Source organism: Lampetra fluviatilis, chromosome 4 (assembly GCF_964198595.1).
Source record: "Lampetra fluviatilis chromosome 4, kcLamFluv1.1, whole genome shotgun sequence".
Classification (NCBI taxonomy): Eukaryota; Metazoa; Chordata; class Hyperoartia; order Petromyzontiformes; family Petromyzontidae; genus Lampetra; species Lampetra fluviatilis.
In genome coordinates, this window is record NC_136278.1 from 28,186,957 (window position 1) to 28,214,654 (window position 27,698).

The following is a 27,698-nucleotide window of genomic DNA, read 5'->3' on the forward strand; positions in this document are numbered from 1 at the left end:
GTTTATTCAGGCGCTCGTTTCATAACTGAGATACTAAACAACACCGGAAACCAACGTCCGTCAGTTGTCAACGCGCAAAAACTAATTCATTTTTTCATCTCTCACATTTCCGAGACATCAAACGCTGTTTTGGCTGCGGAGGGTTTTTTTGTTTGTTCCCACAATTGTGAAGTCGCTGTGGTGCTAGATTAAATGTCATCGCATTGGGCGCATGCCTCTCCCGTCGCACCACCTGCTCGCTGACACAGTACCTTTGTTCTCCTCCATGGCCATGGTGTACAAGTAGTCAAGGTACGCGGCGCCAAACCGCTGGAGTCCCGCCGTCTCCGTGCACGTCTCCTGCGCAAAGAAGTGCGATGGCCCCGTGGCAAAATGTTAGCTACCCCGCCTGGTATACACAGGAGGGACGTGGGTTCGACCCTGACGCCTGCTGAATATTTGGAGTTTGCGTGTCTCTCTCTTTCTCATCATCATCATCATTACGGTGGCGAGATGTTAACTACCCCGCCTGGTATACACAGGAGGGACGTGGGTTCGACCCTGACGCTTGCTGTATATTTGGAGTTTGCGTGTCGCTCTCTCTCATCATCATCACAATGGCCAGTTGTTAACTACCTCGCCTAGTATACAGGAGGTCGTGGGTTCTACCCTGACGCCTGCTGTATATTTGGAGTTTGCGTGTCTCTCTTTCTCATCATCATCACGGTGGCGAGATGTTAACTACCCCGCCTGGTATACACAGGAGGGACGTGGGTTCGACCCTGACGCCTGCTGTATATGTGGAGTTTACGTGTCTCTCTTTCTCATCATCATCATCATCACGGTGGCGAGGATATGTTAACTACCCTGCCTGGTTTACAGGAGGTCGTGGGTTCGTTTCCGATTCTGACGCCTGCTGCTGTGTATTTCGAGTTTTTTCCCTCCACATTTAGAAACGTGCGCTTTAGAGTAGTTGGCTGCTGTACATTCCCATGCGATGAACCGCTTCCTTGAGCTGTCATTTGCGATGGCCAGGTCGCTTCTGAAACAAAGCTACACAGCTCAATGGGCCTTACCTGGTAAAATAAAAAAATTTGTTTCGTAAAAAAAATTGTTTAGTTTCAGTGACGCGTGTTTCTCCGGGGTAAACATCGTGCGCGCGCGGGCAGGCGGGCGTCCTCACAAATCACTATCCACCTTCTGGTGGAGGTCTTGCCTTTCACAGGAAGACTCGTGCGAGCACAGCAGTCGTGATGGAAAAATATCCCGGTTGGATTTGCTTCACAAAATGCAGGTGTAATAATGGCATTTTTTTTCCAGAGAGCGAACTTTGCATTTTCATTTTATTGGTGGCAGAAAAGGGCGAGCTAATAGAAAACGCATTGGCATTTTTCATCATGGGACCTCCTTTTCCAGTACCAAAATATGAGAATAGGTTTTCCCCTTTTTTCTGGCAACAAAACAGTTGTGTTAAGATGTTAAAACAACAAACTGAAACCTTTGTACGAGGAATCATGTCTGCATTAACCACAATACTTGTGGTCAGAATGCAAATAAAAAACACACTCTGATAATATATGCATTGTCTTTGAAACTGATTGGTCCACACCAGAGACAGCTTTCTTTTGAGCCAAGTCTCAAAACGGTGTTTGGCGTCCTCTGGTCTAACACCGTTTTGAGACGAGGCTCAAAAGAAAGCTGTCTCTGGTGTGGACCAATCAGTATCAAAGACAATGCAAATATTATCAGAGTACGTTTTTTGTTTGCATTCTGACCACAAGCATTGTGCTTGATGCAGACATGATTCCTTGTAAAAGGTTTCAGTTTCGGTGTTCTAACATCTTAACACATGTTTTGTTGCCAGAAAAAAGGGGAAAACCTATTCTCACATTGGCATTTTGCTGCTGAAGCATGGAAAGGTCAAATATATAGAGAATGAACACAGAGAACAAGTGTTATTATATTAACCACCTCAAAACACCCCAGCTACATGAACGTTTGCGAAGCCTCTCTCCAATTAAACTGTTGTCACTGCATTATCTTTGTTGTTGTTTCCCTGAATGCTCTCAATGCTGAGACAAGGCCTCTCACATGCGTTATATTTGTAAAAGGCAGAAGTAACGTAACATCAGCACTTTGCAGCAATGAAGCAGATTTTTTTTTTATATTGGTTTCTGCCAAAATGTGGTAATAAATTCCACTTCCCCCCCCCCCCCCCCCATATAAAAATCAGAACTTACCAGCAACAGTGATTTGCACATAAGACTTTCTAATCATAACCATGATTATGAATCTTGACTTAAAGCTTTCGTGACTGTAGGAATTAATTTTCTTTGGCTCTTGCGGCAAAGTCACGTAGGTAGGTAAGAAACAAATAAATAAAAACTACGACGTTTCGATCGCAACACAAGGGTTCGTCATCAGGATGTGTTGCGGTCGAAACGTCGTAGTTTTTTGTTATTTTTTGTAATTTTCTTTAAACCTATCTACGTGACTTTACCGAAAGACCCAAAGAATACCATTATTCCACATGTTAAAAAAAGGTTGTTAAACGTGAAAAAATGCACACTCTTTTAATTAGCCTCTTTTTTGTTTGCACGTTTGCAAACTGCAAATTGTGTGTGAGTTACCCAAGAAATAGGAAGGGGGCCCCCCCCTTTGGGTGGATTTGGAGAGACCAAGGGCACCTCAAGACACAAACTCTCCACAAGAGCCTTGGCAGTGCCGTTCGGCTCCGAGAGGTACAACCCCAACGGGCCTTGTGTGTGGTGGCTTCACCTCAAGACACAAACTCTCCACAACAACCTTGGCAGTCATCTTCTTGGTTCTTTCGGTAAAGTCACGTAGAAGGGAAATAATAAAATAATAAAAATAAAACATAATAAAATTATTCTCACGACGTTTCAGCCACAACGCAAGCAGCCGTCCTCAGGTGAAGAACAGGTCTGTCGAGGACGGCTGCTTGCGTTGTGACCGAAACGTCGTGAGAATCATTTTATTATGTTTTATTTTTATTATTTTATTACTTCCCTTCTACCTGACTTTACCGAAAGAACCAAGAAGATGAATCCCTGCAGTCACGGAAGCTTTAAATCGAAACGTTCGGCTCCGAGAGGTACAACACCAACGGGCCTTGGCTCGTGGCGGCACAACGACGACGCCGTCAAATTGGGCTGGGCGCACGCTCAGGGGTGGCGGGCGGTTTGGCCATACAATTCGAAATATTTAAGTTTTCCTGCGCTCAGCTGGATGCCAAATAAACGAGGAGAAAGACGACGGCCACATTGTCACTTTTCACGTTCAATAATACTCCCGAGAGCCTCCGTAAATCGGCTTGCGTTTCAAAGAATGTGGAAAACAATAAAAAAGAGGGAACTGCAACGGTTTAAGCTGCAGAAATGTTGATGTGACGCTATGGATATCCGAATCTTCTTGAGATGGTGGGGGGGAAACAGACTACATTCGTCAATAATAAGCCCTGCGACAGCATCTCCGGCACATGCACACCTGTTTGCCATTACAATCCGTCTCAGCCGTCTACTGCCACAGTCTGACAAATCGTCGTCTGCCTGACCATTGTTTTTTTGTTTTTATCGCGGCTGTTGTCCAGCTGTTCGACCATTCTGGGAAAACCCGTGATACGCGCCCGTGGGATCTTCCCATCGAGGGAAATCTGTGTTTTTGTGGCACAAGATTCACGAAGAACAAAGCGGGCGCCGGGCTCGTGCGCCCCCTCCCATTGTCACCTTGCGCGGATTATCAACAAACGGTGCAATGTCGTGTCGTGGATCAAGGCTTTAACGAGCAGACAGAGCGAGTCTCAATGTTACCGGGGCGCGGTGACTCATTCTTACTGTGACAACGTGCGCGTACATCGCTAAAGGTTTTTTTTTTATCCAGGCAGCGTAACTGCACATGGCTTAGGCAAAGCCAGCAGTGATAATACAGTGTAATTTAAAACAGACCGACTGACTATCCCTGAGGAGCGCACTGACCGGCTCTTATTCGTTTATTGAACAGTTTTTTTTTTGGTGGGTCGCGTTTTTACTTTCCCCGTGCGTGAGTGTTTCAAATCAGTGGCCTATTGACTTTTAAAATTGAATAAAAACCTCGATCCCCGGCGTCACGCAAAACACTGTGGGCCAATCGGCGGTGGGAGTTGGGGGTAAAAATGTCCGTTCCAAGCACACGCTGCGGACATACCCGGTGTGCGTCGGGGTCGAAGGTGAACTCGGCGCGGACGCCATTGTTCTCCGGGCTTCGGTAGTCGAAGAGGGAGCCGCTCATGTACGTGGGGCCCTTGCTGCTGAGGCTCTCGCCGCAGCACAAGAAACAGCCGTCCTGGCGCGGGGGAGAAATGAGAGGCGCGAGCAAAAGGCCGCATGTCATCATCATCATCACGGTGGCTAGGAGATGTTAACTGCCTCGCCTGGTATGCAGGAGGTCGTGGGTTCGATCCCGACCCTGACGCCTGCTGCTGTGTATTTGGAGTTTGCGTGTCTCTCTCATCATCATCACGGTGGCTAGGAGATGTTAACTACCTCGCCTGGTATGCAGGAGATCGTGGGTTCGATCCCGACCCTGACGCCTGCTGCTGTGTATTTGGAGTTTGCGTATCTCTCTCATCATCATCATCACGGTGGCTATGAGATGTTAACTACCTCGCCTGGTATTCAGGTCGTGGGTTCGATCCCGACCCTGACGCCTGCTACTGTGTATTTGGAGTTTAGATGTTCTCCCCGTGGATGTGTGAGTGCTCCGATTATTCCCTCATTTAGAAGCAAAGTGCATTTAGAGTATTTGGCTGCTATAAATTTCCACATGACAAGCCACTTCGTTGAGCTATCATTTGTGGTCCGATCACTTTTGAAAAAGAGCTATATAGCTCAGTGGGCCTTACCTGTTAAAATAAAAAAAAGCTTTAGTTGTAATTTATTTTGCTACGCCAAACACGCCGGGCAAATCCTCCATTTTTCTCTCTCCGATGTGTTTTCGGCTGGTACCGGGTGTCATTCGGCACAAAGTCTAACGTTTCTCCCCACTTATCTGGGTGCTTCTTTACCAACTGCTTACAGTTCCATGTGCGGGGAGTGAAACATCGGACAAGAGGAGGTACGTCCGGACGGACACATCGACGAGCTGTACAGCGGAACCGCAAAAAAAACTACGCAGTACAAGTCTTCATTAGCGTCCGCAAAAATGAGCTGGCAAACGATGTCACTGAGCTGCCCAATAGCGGAAGGAAACTTGGCAAGTGGAATGAGGGAGGGAGACATTTAGGCAACAAAATCTCCAATGCAAAAGCAAAAATAAACACCAATAAAAAAATATATTCCCTCGAAGAGAAAGATGAACAAAAACAATTAATTTAAACCATACGTCAATCAACTGCTGTGTGAGTCATGGGGGTTGTTTGACCATACTTCACCACGTTGGTCAATGTGGGTCAGTGAAGGGGGGGGCCCACCGAGGACCAGTTCGGTCTAAAATATAACTGCACAGTGATCATTATTCTTGAGTGGTGTTCAAACTCAGCTCACAGGGCTCATAGCACAACAGACTAACAACTGAACCAACGCTTCCCCCACCACTGTGAGATACAAACTAACAAAATGAACAGCTAATATTTTACGAAACACAAACCTAGCCTGTGTCCTGGACATTTTGACGCAACGTTAGAACGTTCATTAGTGAGAAGAAAGCCTTTTAAATTACAATCAGGAGCGTTCCACTTATATCAGTGGCATTGCGCTGGACGTGATGGCGCAGCGAAATTACTGAAGCACTGTTGACCGTCAATTTAAAAGCTTTTTTTCTGACTAATGAGCTTCAAAAATGTGTTATCGGTCAACCCAGGACACAGAGCCTCGGTACGTATTCACGAGACCAAGAGATGTTTCTTTGTTCACATTATGTTTAGTCAATTTCCTCTCTTTACTTAAAGAGGCTTCAAACTGCTGTCTGAAGGTTCGAGAGATACACAAAGCTTGTGATGCCTCCGAAACGTCGTGATTTATTATTTTATTTCTATGATTATTTCTATTATTTATTTTTATTTTTACCTACGTGACTTTACCGAACAAAACCTAAGAGTATACACAGCCTAGCTGCATATCCTCGTTGGACTGGCTTATCTTCCATGATGCTTGAGGAATTCCGTTTGCCTTCCGATCTGCCGTACGAAACTCCTCCCTCCAGCAGGTGAAAAGTAACTTAAGCAAATGCATTGTCTTCAGTGACGTCGCTGACCCATCATCTTTGAGAGTGGAGCGATGGGCACAGTCGTTGGCGCATCGCACTATGAACCCAGCCATATTCCTGGTCACAACTAGAAATATAACTCAGGTCGCACCGGGGCCGCCCTTCACCAACAAGGTGTGGAGATCCCTTCATCCAGCAGTGGCTTTGACACGCAGCCGTGACTCCCTTCGAAAGTCTCATCAATAAATGGGTTCAAAAACCCAGCCGACAAGAAGATGGAGCCAGGAGCTCGCCCCGTGTCCGGCACTTACTCCACCATCTTCTCTGCAGTCCTCAAAGTCTCGGACTCCCAGAATGCTGTGCTGGGACGAGGCTCGGCACTTGACGAAGCCGAACTGGCAGTTGAAGAAGGGCTCGCCCTGCATGAGAGCCTATGGGCGGGCGCCGGGAGACACACACGCACAACGGGTACAGCGCGCGAACGCCGAGACTCTGCCAGCAGGCAAACACTCCGCACGGAACGTGCTGGTTCCATCCTGTATGACGTGAATCTGACTCAACGTTCAAGAGGATGCCCAGGCTTGAATAAATCACAAGCTGAACTACATATTTACGTAATACAGAGATAAAAATCTCCCGTCTAGCATTAACAGACTGTTGGGGCAAGTGCTGTTAGCGAGCACCTATGAAGGCCGGCACGGCACACGAGGGGGTGACTGGCCAACACCACGCTCGGCCGTCTTTGTCTCCGAAGTGCCGATACTCACACACTGCACCAGGTACTCATTTGAGGCCGAGTCGACCTAGGGGAGGGCCACCTCCAATTAGCATGTTTGGCTACGTATGGTGCGAAAGAATTTCAACATACATACATACACATACAAGATGTAATTTTCCACCAATGTTGACTTCGAACATGAATGTAAATTTAGGTCGCTAACCCATCACCCTACACACACACAAAGCATTTACTTACATCAACAGCCGTTCCCTCCTGCTCCCAGACTAAAATGGGCTTGAATATCACTTTGTTGGAGCCGTAAAAAGCACTTTCCGGGTGGCTCTCGGTCACCTGGGGAAACCGAGAGAACAAACACGAAACAAACATTTGTCGTACGCTTCGTCCATGCAAGAGCGCTACGAATCGTAAAGTACTGGCAGGCAATGGCCGCGAGCCTCCGACCTCGCACCTTGAATGTGACAGTGAGACGGGTCATGTAGAACCCGACCGAGAGGATGGGATCTCTGGGCGGCCGATGACCCCGTCGGTTTGCCTTGCGGCCCTCCTCGGGGTCTCCGCCCACGTCCAGCTCCTCCCCTTCCTCCTCGTCGCCCTCGTCGCCCTCCGCAGCCTCGCGCTGCTCATCTTCGTACGCCACGATGGCCGGCACAAACGACCAGGCCCAAGAGACCCAGCCCTCGTTGTCGTCCGGCCGCTGGGAGGAGTAGTACAGGCTGCTGTCCTCCGGGTCCATGCCATCCTCTGTTCGCGAGAAACGTCCTCGATCGTTAACGTGACCCGCCGATGGGTCGACCATCGACCGAATCAGGAACGGGCATGGCCAACGCGGCCACTGGATGCACAGAACGGCGCATCAAAGATTGGGCGGCCTGCGAGTGCGGCCACGAGTCCCAAACCGTCGACCGCATCCTAAGCAACTCTGCCGCGGCCGCTGCTGCTGCCTTCACCCCATTAAAGGAGGAATGGACGAGATCCACACTCTGCTTCTGACCAATTGAGTGGATAACAAATACAAAAAAACTGCATCTCGAATCTGCCGTTATTAATCCATAGTAAAGAAGAATGCGAGCGAATGCCTTGCGAGCGTACAGCGGGATGGAGAACAGATTCGTTTAGTTAGCCTGGAGCTCACGGCGCTTCGCCACTGCACGAACGACAACCTGGTCGGTGTTTTCCGCGATCGCACGCCGAGCCTTCTGTTAACTTTCACTTGTGAAGGTAGCGTGGGGACAGATATGTCGTAGGCTGAGTGGATTCCATTTGACGTGGGGACCACGGTGATCGAGGCAGGCTAAAATCCCGCGGGGTTCTTTAGCAGGATCGGCGATCGGCCTATTTGTATGGCTAGGGTAACCGGTTCTGCTCGACAGCGACTTGAGTAACATTATGAGACTGATCGGCAAGTGTCGGAGATCAGTGTGGACGGGCAGATTTGGATTGGCTCGGATGGGCTCCTAATCGTGGAGAGTTCTTCGCTACCTGCAGATCTTAGGAGGAGGAGGAGGAGCGATGTTTGACATCATACTGCACGGTGTATCTGTACCAATAATAATAATAATGACGAACTCAGTTTTCTATGCCATAATTTTCACAAGGCGTCTAAACGTTTACACAAAGCTTAAGTTTCGGAGAAAGCCTGTATACCAATTGCTACCCTTCAGGAAATATAAACAGGAATATAAATCATCTTTATTTAGCCAGGAAAGACTAATCATCTTGAAGAATACAAACCCAAAAACTAACCCAAACACCTCTATGATGGAAAATACAAAAGTAAAGAGCGGTAACTCCTTGTTTCCGAGTCGCACCAAATATATTCTTGGTTTTTTCGGTAAAGTCACGTGGAAGGGAAATAAGGAAATAATAAAAATACAACTTAATCAAATGAAATCCTCACGACGTTTCGGTCACAACGCAACCAACTGTGTCCTCAGGACGGCTGCTTGCGTTGTGACCGAAACGTCATTATTTTATTATTTCCCTTCTACGTGACTTTACCGAAAGAAGCAAGAATATGAATCCCTGCAGTCACGAAAGCTTTAAATCGAAATCGCACCAAATGCTTTGTGCACCCCTGCAGTACGGTGGCGCTAAATTAATCACACGCCAGCGCACTCGCCATTAATTACAAAGCAGTGGAAGGTGTAAATGTCGCCACAACCAACTGTGTTTTCCTCGAGTGTTCCCTCCAATAAAAATGAGCTTGTTTTAAAAAGTTATAAATAAATAGGCCAAACAAAACGAGCACGGTATTTACACACGGGCGTTTTCGCAGAACTGGCAGTGTCAAATACACTAGAAGCACATTATAAACATATCAGCGATGATGTTTGGATTCCCCCCACCCCTCCCTCCCTGGTGTTTCTCGCACGCCCTTCGAATGGGGGCAGGCGTGGCGCCGTCGCGAATCTCTTTGCGTGCAGAACACGTTTCGCGCTTTTTGAAGCGTCCTGTAATGGACACGATCGCAATTTTACTTAATAAACACAGGCACGGAGCCAGCTGTATAATATTGGATGGGGGTGGGGGTATAGTGCCCATCGATTGGCCCAAACTCGGCCTCACGCAGAGGTGAAACTCATTTAAAAACTGCAGCATGGCAGATTTAAGCCAGATGTAGGGCTGGGTGTTTGAGGTACTTTACTTAAAGCACATTAATTAAACAATGACTAATGCACGTAAAACACAAACCCTGGCGCTTAAATAACGCATCGTGCCAGAATTCAAACGTCAACATACTCATAAGCTATCGCATATTTTAACATCTTGCGGACCCTCGTACCGATACAAACCACAGCTTTTCCATTAATCAGTTTCCATTTATTTAACCATAATGAAAGACGTTTGCAAAAAAACTGTAGTTACATTTTCCCCAGAGTGCACAAAAATGTACTTTGTGTCAAATCAATCTGATAGCGCTTGCCACAGCTACATTAAGCATAATAAAAATTATTGTATCAATGCTACGTCGTTATTTGTTCATAATTAACAGACATTCTCACTTCAAATATATTTTTCACGTTCAAAGTAGTAGTTATTAAAGGGACACCGACCGTGACTGAAGGAATTCATATTATTGTATCATATTCTTTGGGTCTGTCGGTAAAGTCACGTCGATAGGTTCAAAGAAAATAACAAAATAATATTTTCTTTGAACGCATCAACGTGACTTTACCGAAAGACCCAAAGAATATGGACACCGTTATTTTGCTTCGCATTGTCATCTAACGATGCTGTTCAGTCTTTTGCTTTTTTACACATACTGTACTTCAAATGTAAACAATAACCGCCATTACCTAGAATATATTATAATATTCACATGTTTCGCTCACTTAGCCTAGATAACCAATTATATCACATTATCAATCACCTCTCTCCGCCCTCAAACACTCAACAAGTTGCAAATCTCAAATATGAAACAACTCACAATCATAATTTCCAGGATTTGTCAATAAAATTATGGATGGAGATTCTCCCTACACCTTGTCAGTCGTGGGGGTTGTTTGACCATACTTCACCATACGGGTCAATGTGGGTTCGTGAAGGGAGGGCTTTGGACCGGCTGGGAATTCAACTCCGGTCAGCCAGGTACACAGCACAGCGCACTTCACTATTCACTGCACTGATGCCCCCACCACATACTCACCACAAATACTCCTCATCTGTAAAACTGCTTATTTTTTCACGACGCATTAAGAATACAGGATAAGGAAACGGCAGATGACAGCGATGAAGGTGGCGATGATGGCACGGGTGAGGATGGACGATGATTAAAACCCCTATGTTGAACCGCAAGAGTTCAAAAGTGCAAAACACAGCAAAAATCCGGTGCCCAAGCAGGTTGGTCTAGTAACGCAATGTGTGCACATGGGTGGCGCGGTGGCGTAGTGGTGAGTTCACTGCGCGATGAACCTGGCGACCTTGAGTTCGATTCCTGACCAAAGATAACATCAGCGGTGAAATATACGAAAGGCTCCTGAGCATTCTCTCAGTCGACTCAGCCCTTAGAAGAAGAGCACCTGGTGCGGTTTATAAACATCGGAACTGTGGGAGGCCAAAGCAGCCGAGCGTGGTGCTGGCCACAGCTGCCCCTGCGTACCCTGTGCCGGCCTTTAATAGATGCTTGCAACCTGCACTTGCCCCGACATGCAGGGAATCTTTATCTTTGTGATATGTGTGTGTGTGTGTACGTGCTAGGCTGTCGGGAATCGTTATCTTTGTGTGTGTACGTGCGCACGTACGTACTTATGCAAGTCTGTATGTTTCCGGCACCCTCGCAAAGCCCACGTTTTTCCAGCGAGATCTCAATATTTAACAAATTCCTCCCTCCCCGCACCCCCGGTGGCGCTAAGCTTGCCCCTGCCCACATAATCCCCCGCGCTCCGCTCAGGCCCTCGCGGCCTGCCCGCCGTGCATTCCTGCGACGTGAAATCAGAAAGCTGGCCTGGGGTCACAAAGCCCATCTTTCACCACGTCGGCCCTGTCAGCGGCGCGTCTGCTCAATTTTTCCACGGGACCCACGTACGCCCGGCGCGTTGCTGCGTATCCGACGATGGCCTTCGTTGGCAAGAGCACCGCGGACTGCGCACCAAAAAACAGCATTGTAACGGTGTTTACATTTTTTTTAAGAACATGTTACTTTACGGAACAAACAAATGATAAAGATCCCCCCCCCCCGTATAGTCTTAACAGACTGTTGGGGCAGGTGCTGTTAGCGAGCAGCACCTATAAAGGTCCAGCACGGCACACAAGGGGGTGGGTGGCCAACACCAAGCCCGGCCACCTTTGTCTCCTTTGTGGCGATGTTTACACACCGTACCAGGTAATCATTTGAGGCTGAGTCAACCTTGGAGCGGCCCAGGACATAAGGAACAGACACATACATACAAGCGTACATAGAGCGGTGAATACTCTTTTGAGAATGACACACTTCAAAAGTTGGCACTGGCTGTGTGTTAAGCGAACCATGAAGACTCGCTTTCATATGCCATACATTCAACAGAATCAGTGTAGTCTGTTGAAAATTAATGTTGAACGCGCGTGCATTTACATTCCCCCAGCCAATCCGTGCGCTCATGACTTCCCGTTCGAGTCCAGGGCTCAAAGAGACTTCTCTCTTTCGTCCTCTGCCTAGGAAGGGCCATCTCTTGTCTCTTCACGAAATGAGCATGGCCCACCCGCTTTGGCGAAGCTCCTTGAGACGCGGCCCACACAAACACACACACGCACGCACGCACGCGCGCATAGGGACGCCACGTGGGTTTTTGATCAAAACTTTTTCGAGCAGCGCCTCGTGCACCACCGCGGCATGTGAACCGAGGACGGTGTCCATCGTGTGAGAATGGGCGAGCGGCGGGGGGCGGGGCGGCACGGGGCTCGAGTGCGCGTCAAGAGATGGCAAACGGGATTAAAACATCGACGTTCTCAAAAAGGTGTCAGTTTTGTTGCCAGATAGAAGGGTAAAAAAAAAATTATCATATTTTTTATTGGCAAATGAGGTTCCAATGGTTCTCAAAGTTCCCGCGCGGGGGTCGCGGCCTACTCGTTCCCGAGCCAAGGAGCACAACTTGGTTATCGAACACTCGCGGGCCACACATTAATCCTCTGGCGAAGACACGGGGATGAAAAGGACGGCGAAAAACATCAACTCTTGAAATCTCTCCCCATGCAAATAAATGACTTTTTTTTCCATCCGATAGCGTGCCTATCAGATGCAGCGATGGTGTGAGAGGCTTTTCTCTGGATGACAAATAGCCCAGAGAGCTGTCCTCCCGACTGCAAAAACAACACGATAAATTTTTCTCAGCCTGATTTGAAGAAACCGCCCAACGGCTTAGCAGCAACAGACATCAATGATGACATAAACATAACAAAAATTCAGCCCATTGCTATGCAAGTTAGGAGCAAAGGGGTGACGCGGTGGTTAGAAGCGCACTGTGCTTTGAACCTGGCCTCTCTGGTTCAATTCCCGGCCACAGCTAACCGAGTGATTTCTGAACTGGTCCAAGGCATGCCGCCCTCCATCGCCAATCCACGCTGACCAGCGTGGTGAAGTATGGCTAAGCAACACGGCACAGGGAGACTTTCATACGGCAGTGGATTGACAAAGGGCTGTCAAGAGATGCAAGTCACGTGGGTCACGTTGGCACTCGCACTGCTTTTATCCCCTCTCCAACACTGTAAGTCGGCGCATTTCTTTTATTTGAAGCTTTCGTGACTGCAGGAATCCATACTCTTTGGTTCTAAATGTGGAGGGGAAAAACCGGAACACCCAGAGAAAAATCCACGCGACCACGGGGGCAACATGCAAACTCCAAACATATAATGGGCGTCAGGGACAGGATTGAACCAACAACCCCCTCTATACCAGAGGAGATAGAGAACATCTCGGCCACCACGGCGCCCCAACTGACAATTGAAAAGCATCGATTCTTAAACACGCATTTCAACGCGTGTATCGTGGGCTTAGGAATGGATGTCAATAGACGTGTCCTTACGCTCTGAGTTCACATACAATGTGGGTCACTGCTCACACGAGCAGTCGGGTGGCTCTGAGCCAGGGAACAAACATTCCACTTTCCTATGGCGAAAGCCAGTCTATCCTTCCGTTAACCACTGTCTGCTGACTCCGCATAAAAGGGTATTCATTTTGTGGTTGAAGGTTAAGTTCTGGCCTGACGCGCTGAGCTACAGCAAAGCCAGAGATGCGACGGCCACCTCAATGTTACGATCAAATAAAGGGTGGGGAACATCTTCATTACCGAGGGCTGAATCGGGTCTTTCAAATACCATTGGCGGGCCACACGTTACCACTTAGCGTTATCTAATAATAACCCAAACATTATGAGTACTCGCCTTAACTAAAAACGCTAAAATAAAATGGACAGTGTTGCCGGAGTCAAATAAATTCCACCCCCAAGAGCCGATAATCGCGGCTAAGATGCTTGCTTGCAGGGACGGACAAATGCAATTAGCAGGCCCACTTTAAGCGGTGGGCCTCGTGTGGCGGCGACAGCATGAACGAAATTAAGTCGCGCAGCCGGGTGAAATGAAGTCATGGGCCACATCTGGCCCACGAGCCGTACGTCCTCCAGGACCCCCTGGGGCTACAGGAAGTAGCAGCAGTACCTGTCATGGGCACTTCAGGAGTGTGCGGGGGGGCCTCGTCTCCCGCCTGGGCGACGTCCGGCTGCCCGATCTCGCCGTAGTAGAGAGCGATCCCCAGCTGGATGAGGCGGATGAACATGGGAAGCTGCTGGTCGGTGACGGAGAGAGTGAGGCTCTCGCACAGCGTGTGAATCTGCGGGGAAGGGGGCACGTGTAACGTTAGACCGCCCCCCCCCCTTCTCGTGACCCGCTCCTCGAAAAAATACGGGCCCAACGCGACCGAACGCCGGCGCACGCCGCTGCGACAAGGCTTCTCTCGCACCGTGATGGACAGGATCGGTCTCCAGCACAGCGTGCGGCTCTGTGGGAAAGCGATAGGGTTACAGAAATACCCGCGCTCTCCGTCCAACGCCGAGCCCAACGTTCGCTGGGCTGCCGAAAGGGAAAAGTGTCAAATAGCCGCGTGTCTGGAAGAGAATTAATCTCAACGTATATTCCCACCATACATCAACAGTTATGGAGATGTTTAGGTCCTGGTAATTTGGAATGAATTATTAGCAAAGGAGACATGAGAAAGGTTTACATTTCCTCGTAGAAATTGGCCATATCAGGTGTGGTTTTTTTTGGTATAAAAAATATAGTATTGCCGTACTCCCCAAACTAATTATGAATCTCAGGTGATTAATCATCCCACTTTACAGACATACCAGTGGAGGAAATTTCACGTGAAGCAAAGCTATAAACGCCTTGAGTGTGCCTTTTTTTCATCCGTATGCACGTGTGTGGTCTGAGCCACCCTAGGGTCAACTCAGACTTAAATGGGTGCCTGTTACAGCCTGCAAAATTCAACAACCTGGAGGCGAAAGGCGGCCGGGCATGGTTTGCCACACATGGTTGGCAACACCTAGTGTGCTCTGCTAGCCTATATAGGTGCTTGCTAACGGCACGAGATTATAAGGATAAACGGTGGGGGGGGAGGGGAGGCATTAAATCATCCCACTTGTATATGCAGGGAATCCATAAAAGTATAATCCACTCTTAGACAGCGGCTTGAACTGTGTGGGTGAATGTTGGGATTACGTGACAGGTAATGTGCGTGTGCCAAAGAAAGAAAAACGCCGGAGTGATCTTCAACAGCACAAACGATTTATGATGCTGCTACGTTGGTGTTCCAAGCACAAATAACAAAATAAGAGCCAACGCATTCGTCAATTACACCCGTGCCCTTAACACCAAAAACCTATGCTAATAGGCGGCGTTTCAGGAAATGGAGATTTCTCTTACGTGCTATGTACAAGGACCATTGGCCCAAACGTCACCCGTTTCATTTCTCTTTGCAATGCCACGGTGTTCTTGAGAAATGCGTTCATCTTTTCTCAACATCAATAACAGAAGGTTTGGGAACAATCACACGTGAGATTGTTAGCCAACACCTGGCACTTTCCCACAAATCTCGAAATGACATACATCACCAGTGCCACAACGGACACGAGGAGGTTTAGAGGGATGAGACTTGTACGCTGTACTTTTCATTTAACTTTTGTTTCCGTACCGTACGTAGCCAACCATACTAATCGGAGGTACAATGCTATCTCCAAACTACTCAGCATCTGCATGTTGTAGCCGAAACTGCTCTGTAATTATAATTGTACAACAACAGATTATGCCTTTACGGACACGATATATTATATAATTTCAAATAATGTTTAAAAAAACACAATCTAACAAAATATGTTCGGATAGACGTTTTCAGGTATTCATGGTGTCACCGACACAAGCGAATGCATTTGAACTATTCCAGGAAACCAATTAAAATGGGAGTGTTATTTTTTTCAAATGACTTTTTTGTGGCCACACTTCGTTTGCAATCCACAGCGGGTTTAATCAGACGGACAGAAACAGCCACACGTGCCAAGGGTAGCCAAAACAGCAGCTCCCACAGTCAGACGATCTTTGTAAACGACTTTGAAAAAATGTGCTCTGACAGGAGGATTGGGATGTTACAAGTCAACTTGTTTTTATTACGACTCACGTTCCATATTGATAAAAAAAACTGTAAAATTAAATTCCACCGTGTTGTGCAATGCTTTCACTGTCTGGTAAAGGCGCAATGATGCATAGATTAATAAATTAGTATAAATCCTAAAGCACGTTGGCGCACGTTCAATCGCATGTGGAAGAATCGGTTCTTTTCTATTTGTAAATGTTGTGTGTAGGGTTGTTAATCGATAACAGGCAAACTGGTAACCGTTTCCAGAACCGATTACCGCTCCTGAAAGCAAAGAACCAGCACCGAATTCGAATGTAATTTTAGTAACAAATGCACCGATTGACAACGTGAGAACTTACAAACGGCACGGCGCTGTAAATAATTTTATCAAACAAGATTTGGCGCTTTCGTGACTGCAGGAATTACTCTTTGGTTCTTTCGGTAAAGTCACGTAAAAAGAGAAAATAATAAATGAAATAATAGCATACGACGTTTCGATTGCAACACAAGCAATCATCATCAGGTACAAATGAAAGAGAAAACAAAACCTAGTAGACTTACAAATATAATGTAATACAACACAGATAGTCGGCTAGCATAACAGTCAACACCCTACCTGGTTGATTACGTTCTTCCAAGGATTGCTAAATTTAAAATTGCAAAATTTAGCAATCTTTGGAAGAATGTAATTTAGCAAAACTGACACCTTTATACCAGTTGAAAGGATAAAAACCTATCATTATATTTTACCACTGGAAAAGGAGGTCTCATTGTGTAAATGCTTACCCCGAGCTCTCAATACTCTGATAGTGCGCTGTTTTTGAGTTGTACGCCTTTTGGCGTCATCTGGTCCAACACCAATGGAGACTAGGCTCTAAAAAAAGCTGTCTCAGGTGTGGACCAATCAACTTCAAGGACAGTGCATATCATTATCATTATCAGAGTTGTTTCTTTTTGTTTGCAATTTGACTGCTTGTGTTGTGGTTATTGCAAGCATGATGCCTTGTATAAAGGTGTCAGTTTTTGTACCAGTTGAAAGGGTAAAAACCTATCACTGGGAGAATCTAATCGAACTTGCGATGTCTGGATTGCGAGTCCATTGAGCTCGTCATTACACCACGTCAGCTCCCTTCATGACCAATGGCACAACAGATCGACCAGTAAGCTCAAAGACACGTGTGTGGTGACTGCATCTACGAGCATTGCGATAGAAGACTTAGCTTACCTAGAAACTGCTGACACAAGAAATGCCGAAATGTCAAATTTGTTAAATGGTCCTTCAAACTGCGACGCCTTGAATAAACATTTACTTAAAAATTATCTTTTCAATATACTGATGTGTGTGGTCGTATTATATTACCGGTACACTTAGGGGCGAGGGGGAAAAAAAGAAGAAAAAAAATATATAAGAAAATAACGACATTCAGAAGCAGAGGCAACTCAATTACCTTGTGTACGGCTCAACGTCAGCATTTACATTTTCTACTCTGAGAACCCCAAATAGCAGCAGTGTCAAATTACTCAACCCATCCGCAGACAGCGCCTCTCAATGTCTCGTGAACGTAATGCGTTCAAACTGGTGACAAGTGACCTCTGCAAAAACACAGCGCAATGCTCTGTAGAAAGAAAAAAAAAACTGTTATCCGGAACTTTTCCATCCGGAATGCTCTATTAACCGGCATCGGCTATAGCCGGCAATGCAAATCTCCCTTCGCTTATCCGGTATAATTCCGACAGCTATCCGGCATCTTGCCATGCGCTTATCATAGATCTGTGTTGAGAGAAGCTTCAGGAGCCTGCAGAGTGATGGTACCCACGGCAGCCGTACATACAGCAGTGCACAACTGTGTACAGGTAGTCCCCGACTTACGATGGAGATGCGTTACGACGACCCCATCGTAAGTCAAAAATATCGTAAGTCGAAGATGGCCTAGCCTACCCAGGAGTCTTAAAGAATGGTGATAATCTTCTTGGTTCTTTCGGTAAAGTCACGTAGAAGGGAAATAATAAAATAGTAAAAATAAAACATAATAAAATACAATTCTCACGACGTTTCAGCCACAATGCAAGCAGCCGTCCTCTACGTGACTTTACCGAAAGAACCAAGGAGATGAATCCCTGCAGTCAAGAAAGCTTTGAATCGGAATGATGATAATTTAGCAAAACAGAGCAATTTACAGTACCGTACTGTATAAACGATATAGTGTATGTATTTATGAATTACAATACTGTATTGCACATTAGAATGTAAAGTAAACAAACAAGGTAAATTCTTAGCCTACCTATATAAACTGCAATTTTATAGAAAGTTTTTTCAGGAAACAATCCTATCTGCTATAAAAAAATGTTTTAACATGCATTGAACGTATATATTGTATCGTGGTAACCCTAAAATGAAATCGCTAAAGCTACGTATCATACATGCATTGAACGTATCGTAACGTATCATATTGTACTGTACTCACCTGCTGCGCGAAATTTAAAATATTTTACAATTTTGTCGTATCGCTATCGCCATCGTAAAATCTAAATATCGTAACTCGGAGACTATCTGTCCTGTATTCTAAACGACCCTACTCCTCTCTACAATCAACTTTGAATGCTCCAAAATGGACCTGTGAGTACCTCTGCAAAAGTGTACATTATTTCTTATATCTTAGTTAAAATGTAATGCGCGGTTTCTTTCTAGAAATGTTTTATGCGCTTGGAAAATTTGGTGAACTGCAAGTATAACTCTCAGATATAACATAGGGGTTTATTTTGGGATAGATCGCGGAAATATAAATGTGTCGTTAATCCGACACAGCCAATTAGTAAGGTATGTCACGTAAACAGAACATGACAATTCGTTACTAGTCCAGCACACCCGGTGTGTTGGAGAGCAAATCCACAGCATTTGCAATCTGAGTACGACGTTTCCCCAGTATTTACAACTAGCATCATCAGGCGAACAGCATATGAATGAATGTTGAACTTCTTTCGAACCGTACGTAGCCAACCGTGCTAATCGGAGGTGCTAAATGTTTGATTAACCGGCACCCTCCCCATTCCCCATGGATGCCGGTTAACACAGATTTTGCTCGATAACGGCCAAAACGTCAAAAGGGTAGCGGTCTCAGGGACAAGCAGCGTACTCGACGCAAAATAGGATGACAGCCCACCGAGTTAACGTTGCCGTATTTGTAATGGAGCAAAACAAACTATTTTAGTATTTTACCAGGTAAGGCCCACTGAGCTACGTAGCTCTTTTTCAGAAGTGGCCTGGCCACAAATGATAGCTCAACAAAGTGGCCCATCGCGTGGAAATGTACACCAGCCAAATACGCCGAAATGCACGTAAATAAAAGTGGAGGAAAAAAGGTCCAGGAGACGAATCCACGCGGCCACGGGGAGAGAGAGACACGCAAACTCCAAATATACAGCAGCAGGCGTCAGGGTCGGGATCGAACCCACGACCTCCACTGTGCCACCCCACTAATACACGCTGGATGTATTTGCGCAATGAACTCATTGTTCAGATGCAACCAGCCACTTGCTTGCTTCAGATCTTTCTTTTTTGCAAGGACTTGAAATGTTGCGAGCAGAAAACGGTGTAACGCGTCGTAATGTATCACTGTAATAACAATTATAAAATAAAAACGTGAAAAATTAAGTGTTCCAAAATCTGGAAGGGGGTTTGGAAAGCACTTATAATGGTGTTGCTTGGATTCTTATAAACAACATGGGAGTTATTTTAATACAGCCGAAAGAGCGAACACAAAAATGTGACAAAGAGATGAGGATTACATAAACTTTAGTAACAATAAACAGGCTCCTTTGCAAAGAGGGGGGATAAAAAAAAACACAGATGATAAAGTAAAAATATGCAGGATTAACTTTTCAGCCAATACATATTAATCGGTGTTTGTATGTGACCGGAGTGGTAGTGTTCAAGTATCGCTTACAGTGTACTTCACAACGCGTAACTTTAGGGTCGGTATTTCCTCAGATTATTTTGTACTCGCTGTGTGGGTAATTAAACAGTACGACTGCTTGGCACGTGGTCTTGAGCCCAGTGCTTGTGTCACCAATATCCCAAACTGGCACCTGATTGCCGATCCTACACACACAAAAAAAAACTTTTGGAACTTAATCTCGACCTCCAAAACAATGGTCCACTTTAAATCGAATCCAAACTCCAAATGGCAGATCCAAAACCATGTCCTCACATGTAGAAAAAATAGATCTTAGTATTCTTGTTTCTTTCGTTAAAGTCACGTAGAAGGGAAATAATAAAATAATAAAAATCTAAAACAATAAAACTCATTTTTATTGTTTTCTATTTTTATTACAAAGAAAAAATATTTTTTTTTTTAATTATAATTTTATTTCCCTTCTACGTGACTTTACCGAAAGAACCAAGAATACGAATCCCTGCAGTCACGAAAGCTTTAAATCAAAATTTAGATCTTAGTACTTAGCACGGCAGGGCTCACATTGGGGGGTGGGTGGCCAATACCCCATGCCTGCCTTTGTCACCCCAGTGGCGATGTTTTCACACCGCACCAGGTACTCATTTGAGACTGAGTCGACCTCGGGGAGGCCCAGGACCGGTTCAGATAATCGTCACCGGCGTGGGCCATGAGGGTTGCCGGGTTCGTAGCACAGAAAGCTAACCGCGACACTACCGCTCCCCACACATACACACAATTAATCAGATATTTACATTCTGCCTTGCTGCAGCGATTACACCACGTAATCAGTAAATAATTTGCGAGCAGATATAAAAAAAAAGGAATTGATAAAGGCTCGGGAGCTTTACACAAGTCCCGTGCGAAAATTGGAGCTGTATAGTTTATATTTAGCTGGTTAGACAAATGTAAGCTGAGGCCATAAAAACTTTACGAGATCTAAGCTTAGGAACTTTTGAACACTGAGGAAAATGGCCACGAGGTGGTCACACGTGGGTGGGCTCATCCCCAATAAGTACTAATTGAATGTAGACATAATGCAAGTGTAACGCATTTGATAAGTTCCCCCGAATTCGGGGCACTGGATTGGCGTTCTAATGTCAACGGTAAGAGCATGTCGGTGACCACTGTAGCAATAATCAAAGGAGGCCTGGAATGTGATTGTGGAAACGTCAACCAGACCGTCGAGCAAGATAGCCCGGAACCACTGCAAAACATAACAATTTTACAGAGGCATTGAACAAAATCGACTGCACAGCAACAGAAGACATTTTCTGGCAAATCTTGACATCGACTTATTCATAAGTTGCCATTCCTATAGACATATTGCAAGAGAGACACATCTGCGACATTCGACTGCTGAAGATTAGGGTGCCACGGTGGTGAAATGTTAACTACCTCACCTGGAATACAGGAAGTCGTGGGTTCAAATCCAGGGGCGGTTTCTTCATTAGGGCGAGTGGGCGACGCACCACCAATGTCATTCAACCACAGAGTCACGCTAGCCGTCACTGTGCCTCTGGATATAGTCCAAACAGCGTCATGCTACGTTCTGTGGAGTACCGCCTCTTTTTGGGCGATTTCCCTCCGGCTGAGAATCGCCCCGAGTGGTCCCATAGACTTACATTCAAAGATGTTTTTTTTTCGAACGGGGGCGCTGCAATGCATTCTCTATGGCTTCCGGGAGGGCTCGCCCTAACGTGCTTACGTCATCATACGTGCTAACGTCATCATACGTACGCACGTTTCATCCAACAATATAATTTGTCGCCACCTAGTGGAATCTTTAATAAAATAAACTTGAGTGGTTTGTTTTCATAGTGAGTATAGAAACAAACAAGATGTATTGTAAGAGTCACTTTATTTTTCATTAATATTAAAGAAGTGAAGTTGCCTTTACATGCTTAAGCTGTTAATTTATCCATTGCATGGGTGGACCTTATCCTTATCAATCATCCAGACATTTGCCCCCCCTGAGAGATTTTGCAGGAGCTGCCACTGTTCAAATCCTACCTTGAGGCCTGAATATTTAGAGTTTGCATAGTCTCTCTCTACCCGTGGTTGCGTATATTTTTTATCCGGGTCCTCCGGTTTTTCCCTCGACATGCGTTTTCAGAGTATTTCGCTCCCGCTATAAATTTCTACGCGATAAGCCACTTTGTTGAGCAATCATGTGTGGCCAGGTCGCTTCTGAAAAAGAGCTACATCGCTCAGTCGTGGACCTTACTGAAATCTTGACTTCAAGCTTTCGTGACTGCAGGAATTCATATCCTTTGGGTCTTTCGGTAAAGTCACGTAGATAGGTTCAAAGAAAATAACGAAAAACTCCGACGTTTCGATCACAACACAAGCGATCGTCATCAGGAGGAAAGAAAAAGTAAAAATTACGTCATGATGAACAAGGGGCTAAGCAGTCTCCCTTAGCAGCTTTCGCCCTCTTTTTTCCTCCTGATGACGATCGCTTGTGTTGCGATCGAAACGTCCGAGTTTTTCGTTATTTTCTTTGAACCTATTTACGTGACTCTACCGAAAGACCCAAAGAATATGGACCTTACTTGTAAAAATAATGATGAAAATGATGAAATTGAAAAATATCCTGCCCTCAATACCCGATCAACCTGAGAATGGAGTTGTCACCTCGCGCCCTGGTGGCGTCAAATCTCCATCGCGCTGTGGGGCGAGCCCATGCACGCCCTCCGTGCCGAGTCGACGAATTAGAGTGAACGCGTAAGATGCAGGCACACGGAGCGAAGCAGCGGTGCACAGTGATTAGCGTGCTAGACTGCGAACCCATCAACCTTGATCATTCGATTCCTGGCCACAGCTGACATCACAGTGTGAGTGACGTGGGATATCAGAGCCGGTGCTGCCCTGCACACCCCCCCGCCTTCACCAGCCCGCACTGACAAGCGTGAAGTATGATGTCTTCATCCGTGGGTAGGTTTAGAATGGGTGGAATAGATGTTATTATTTATTAAGCAGTCATACAAATAGCATAAAAACTCCCACCACCTGCCTCGCCCGAAGGCTTCCAGAAATCACACTTCAACATCTTTCGAAATTGCTTTGACAGAGCGCTATTGTGGTACCAAGTTGACAAAATGCACGCACGCACGTGCAATACACACATGCACACACATAACCACAAATACCCCTGAAGAGTCAACGTCTCTGTGATGATTGCATCAAGAGTCTTAAGTACACAAACCAGTGTGCTGTAAGCAGAGACCGACAGACTTTTTGCAATTTAGGCAAAGTGTACGGAGCCACGTTGCGGTCGTGCTGTGCGTTTCGCGCGTCGCCGCTGAGTATTCCCGAATTCGTCGGAAGCTTCCAGTTCCCAAATGAGGCTCCCTGCACGTGGAGCGAAACGTCGGACGCCGTGCCGACACAACATGTGGGGCAACATGGGAGTGGGTTACACGAGTGTGAAACATGGGGCCTAGGCAGAGCAGGATGGAAAGTGTGCACAGTGGACGTTTTCAAAGGATACATTTCTCCATGCCCCATGCAAGTCTCCGCATGTAGGCATGTGTGTGTGTGTGTGTAAAATAAGGGTCTATAGGTGCACAGATTCGTCGATAATTATGGATTATTGACCTCGAGCAGCGTGCAACAAATCGCGCGCGCAAGAAACTGTCGTTTTTTTCTGCATGTTAGGCACAACAGGCTCACAAAACGTCGCTCAATCACAATGTTTGCAGTGTAGTTTATAGTGTAGTACGTATGTGTGTATGTTGAACTTCCTTAGATCCGTACGTAGACTACTGTGCTAATCGGAGCTTCGGGGGAGGGACAACAAACGAAACACAAAAAGCAGTTCTCAAGAATTGAGTTTTCCCATCTAGCTTAAAAAGTCCATCGCTCAAGTGACTTCCTAATATCGGAAGAGCGTTCCAGACGGCCGCAGAAGTGCATCTGAAAGCGCGCGACGTGGTGACCCTCTTTGTTCGATGGCCAGCCCAAAGGATGACCGAAGTTCACGTGGTAATGGTTTACGCTCCCTGACGAAATGAGCAACGAGTAGGCATCACATTCACCGCAACGTAAACAAAACGTTTCATCGATTCACGAGTCGAGTCGTGGCCCTGAATCGAGAACATTTACGGAATAGCCGGACTTGGAGATGGGTGAATAGATACTCATCTAACACCCAACACCCTTGCCCATGCCACACAGCTGGAACGCTCAACAGAACTGCCCCATGCAATACACTTCTCGCGTGCAACAAATGTATCTTGGAACTTCTCTCACACCGCACGTAGCCAACCATGGGGGAGCCATCTGGCGCACGCGCGAGAGCAAACCTTGATGACGGAGGGCATCTTGCCGCTGAGGCTCTCGTAGGTGAAATGCAGGCGGGTGCGGAAGGAGCACTTGTAGATCAGCGGGTCCTGGTAGAGCTCGATCTTTCCGCTGGCGCTGCGCTTGTCCAGGCACACCGTGCAGTCCGAGAAGTTGATCACTTTACGAAGAACCAGCTCGGGGGCTGCAAAGCCAGAATCAAAGCGATGCGTCAGACGGGCACGGAATATATATTTGTTTTTTTTTTTTATTAGAAAGTGCATTAGATTCTTTGGTTGCGTGATATATGTACGCAAGTCGTTACGTGCTTTGGAGAGGTCTTCGTCCGGTATTGGATTGATTAATGGCTGTATACAGTTAAGAATCTAAGATGATTTTTCCAAGGGAAACCTGGATTGTAGAACACAATTTGGATACACATAGTGCCTCAAGGCGACAGCATCTCCAGATGCCGTACAGAAAATAGTGAACATATTCATTTTGTGGCCAGGAAGAGGCAGTCAGTCATTGGCAGAGGACAAATCCAAGTCGTAAGCCTGGACTTGAACAGGTGCAGGGAGCTGACAGCACGGATGGCCAGGGGAAGCAGATTCCAGACGATTGACTACTGCCTAAGACTGACTCATCATCATTCGGCAATACAAATGTGATAAACGGGCAAAAACAACGGTATACAGGGTCGTAATTTTAATCGATATAGGACATATGTCTTGAGGCACCATCAAACATAATTTTCCAAAAGCACTCCACCGTGCTTCTGTTTGCGTCCAATTCATCGTGTCGGATTGCCTACTGGTTTCTAAACAATTCTGTCGGGGAAAAGCGGACACGTCTCTCCCGCGGCGAATGACGGGAACTGGCCTGAACATCTCCAGGGAAGGAAAGAACGTCAGAGAGAAAGCAAGTAGGAGGAGGCCCGCCATTTTCTACTCTGTGAACACAAGTAATTCTAGATTTGAAGCTTTCGTGACTGCAAGGATTCATATTCTTAGGGTTTTTTTTTTACTTTACCGAAAAAACCTAAGAATATGAACACAAGTAATTCTCATCATGTGGCCGAGGCCATGCCTATACTATTTTAATACACAGTGTAGGAGTATAAAAGCCTGTATTATGTACTTATTTATGAAACACACATTTCATGGAAATAGAAATTGCCCAATCATACTTATTCCAGTCATCACTTGTCCAGTTTGAGCCTGAACCTGATGTTTTGACTGAGGGTAGTGAAACGATGTCGGGGAAACAAAAAACGGGCCCTTTCTAGACCCCTTTCTTAATTTAGGATTATTTTGTGGACTAAATAAACACCCGTGTATATAGCAATTATCGTCATCAAAACCAGTGGAAGCATTAAAATGCCTACCTTGGTCCTCAATGAGGGGGCCACAAAAGCCTGGCTTCACTACTCGCAAAACTTATTAAATCTCCGTAATCTGACATCACCACAATAATCAAAGGATTTAAGGCTTACACAGCCAGCCCCACGGCCAAGCAAAGCTCTATCAAGCTTGAGCACCACTTCTGAAGAAAAATCACTTAATCCTGACAAGGCTGAAAACGCAGACCACCAGTTTCTCCTGGACTTGTGAAGGGGTCTACTCAGGTGGGCAGCTTCCATGAGGATTAAGTTTGTCCAACAGTAAAACTCTCTTGCCATTCTGAATTGGTTGTAATCACGCTGACGGGACATTCCTCCTGCACAGTGCAGCATTCACGGGCTCTGTGTGCGCGCGCGAGCGCCAGGTTGAAGTCATCAGCAGGGTCCCCGTTTTTATGAAAAAATAACTAAATATTACTCGCAATTCAAAACATCCATTTCATAAATACGCTCTCTGCTCAATACTCGGTATGAGTATGCGCCAATTAAGCGTGCACAAAAAACACGGTCTTAATTAATTAGTTGACATTATGCTGCGAGGTTAGTGAAGCTTACATTGACCTCCTTGCGCAAACAATTTTAGCGACATATATTTCAATGCAAGATTAACATTTTAAGAGTTTAATTTTTTTCGTGTAAAGTATACTTCGAATATTAATAATAATAATAAACGTTTGCCGATGCAGGATCTCGGCCACAACGCAACCTCCCGTGCATATTGGAACACTTAAATAAGTCCACGGGGAGCACGAAAGCAGAGAGATTACTCGAGTTTTCTAACTTTCCATTACAGAATCAAACAGCTCGTAATACCACAGGTTTCTCAGGTTACCCCCACAACACAAGTGCCATTATCCACGGCGCTGTTCGAGGGAATATAATAGCTTCCAAAAGGTGGGCAAAACTAAGGCCGATCAGGCTACTGGTAGGCAAGCGCTGACTATTAAGGGCACTTACAGGAGGTAAATAAGCATGTTATGGCTACAATGAAGTGTTCTCCGAGGCACACGCGTTCAATTTAGATGTGTGCGCAAGCGCGCCGGGGAACGGGTTCCAGAAATCAAACTGAACACGAATCCTTGCTCGACCCGATGAATACGCTCTTAAGAGCCTCAGGGCCTGCACGGCATTTCCACTTGCTGAACGAGAGGCTCACAGGCCACCCTACCTGCCCGTTGCACAGTGCAAACAGTGTGCGAAAGGGGCCTCTTGGAAATGGGGGGAGGGGGGGGGGGAATGAAAAAAAAGCAGCGAATTTGGAACAGGACTGTCATTATTGAGCGGCGATGACTACCTGGCCACGTGTCTAAATTAAGTTTTCTGAGGGCGGGTGATTGGCGATCGGGTTCCTCCTCTGGATTACCCTAATGGGACCTTGCGAGCCGGCAAGCGAGAGAGCGAGCGAGCGAGCGAGCAGGTGATTGAGCGAGCATCATGCCCGTAGCCCGTCGTTGGGAGGGTCGGTCGCCTCTTGTCGGTTGCGCGATCACTAATTGCCGCTGCTCCAAGTGAGAGGGAGGAAACGGGCGGCTCACCGTGCGGCACGGATCAGCGGGCGACACGCAAAATTACACGTGGCACGAAGGCCGCGGCAACGCAACAGAGTGCCGTGTCTCTCTCAGCCTGGAGCTGGGCCAGGTAATTAGGTTAATTATTTTAATATGATTTTACCAAAAATTGCTTTTACATTAACAATGCAGCCCCGCATAAAAAAGAATTAGCTAATGCCCAAGTTAATCTGTTGGACAAGCAAAAAAAATTCCACCTCACTTGAAATGCAGAGATTATGAGTCTCAAAATGTGCATGTTTTTGCCGCAATAGGATACATAGAAATAGCTGTAATTGCAATCAAGTTGTCTGCAATTGGATTACATGTAAAATATTCGCTCCTGTGGAATAATATTTGAGTTATAAATTGCTTCATTCCAAATTATACATTATACAATATTGGCAGCAGCGTCTACAATTTTAGCTTTTGACTGTACCATGACAGTCCAATGCTATGGAACATATTTTAATAATATCAATTACTCATTTAAAAC

General features: G+C 46.1%; 1 protein-coding gene across 1 annotated transcript in view; it reads right to left on the minus strand.

Moving 5' to 3' along the window:
• The window catches only part of LOC144931718 (intermembrane lipid transfer protein VPS13B-like), a 301,466-nt gene that overhangs the window by 237,347 nt on the left and 36,421 nt on the right, over nt 1-27,698 (minus strand). The window contains 7 exon segments of the mRNA XM_078855932.1: nt 252-339; nt 4,183-4,320; nt 6,492-6,611; nt 7,157-7,252; nt 7,371-7,663; nt 14,051-14,222; nt 24,277-24,458. Coding sequence (XP_078712058.1) covers nt 252-339; nt 4,183-4,320; nt 6,492-6,611; nt 7,157-7,252; nt 7,371-7,663; nt 14,051-14,222; nt 24,277-24,458 — 1,089 coding nt within the window.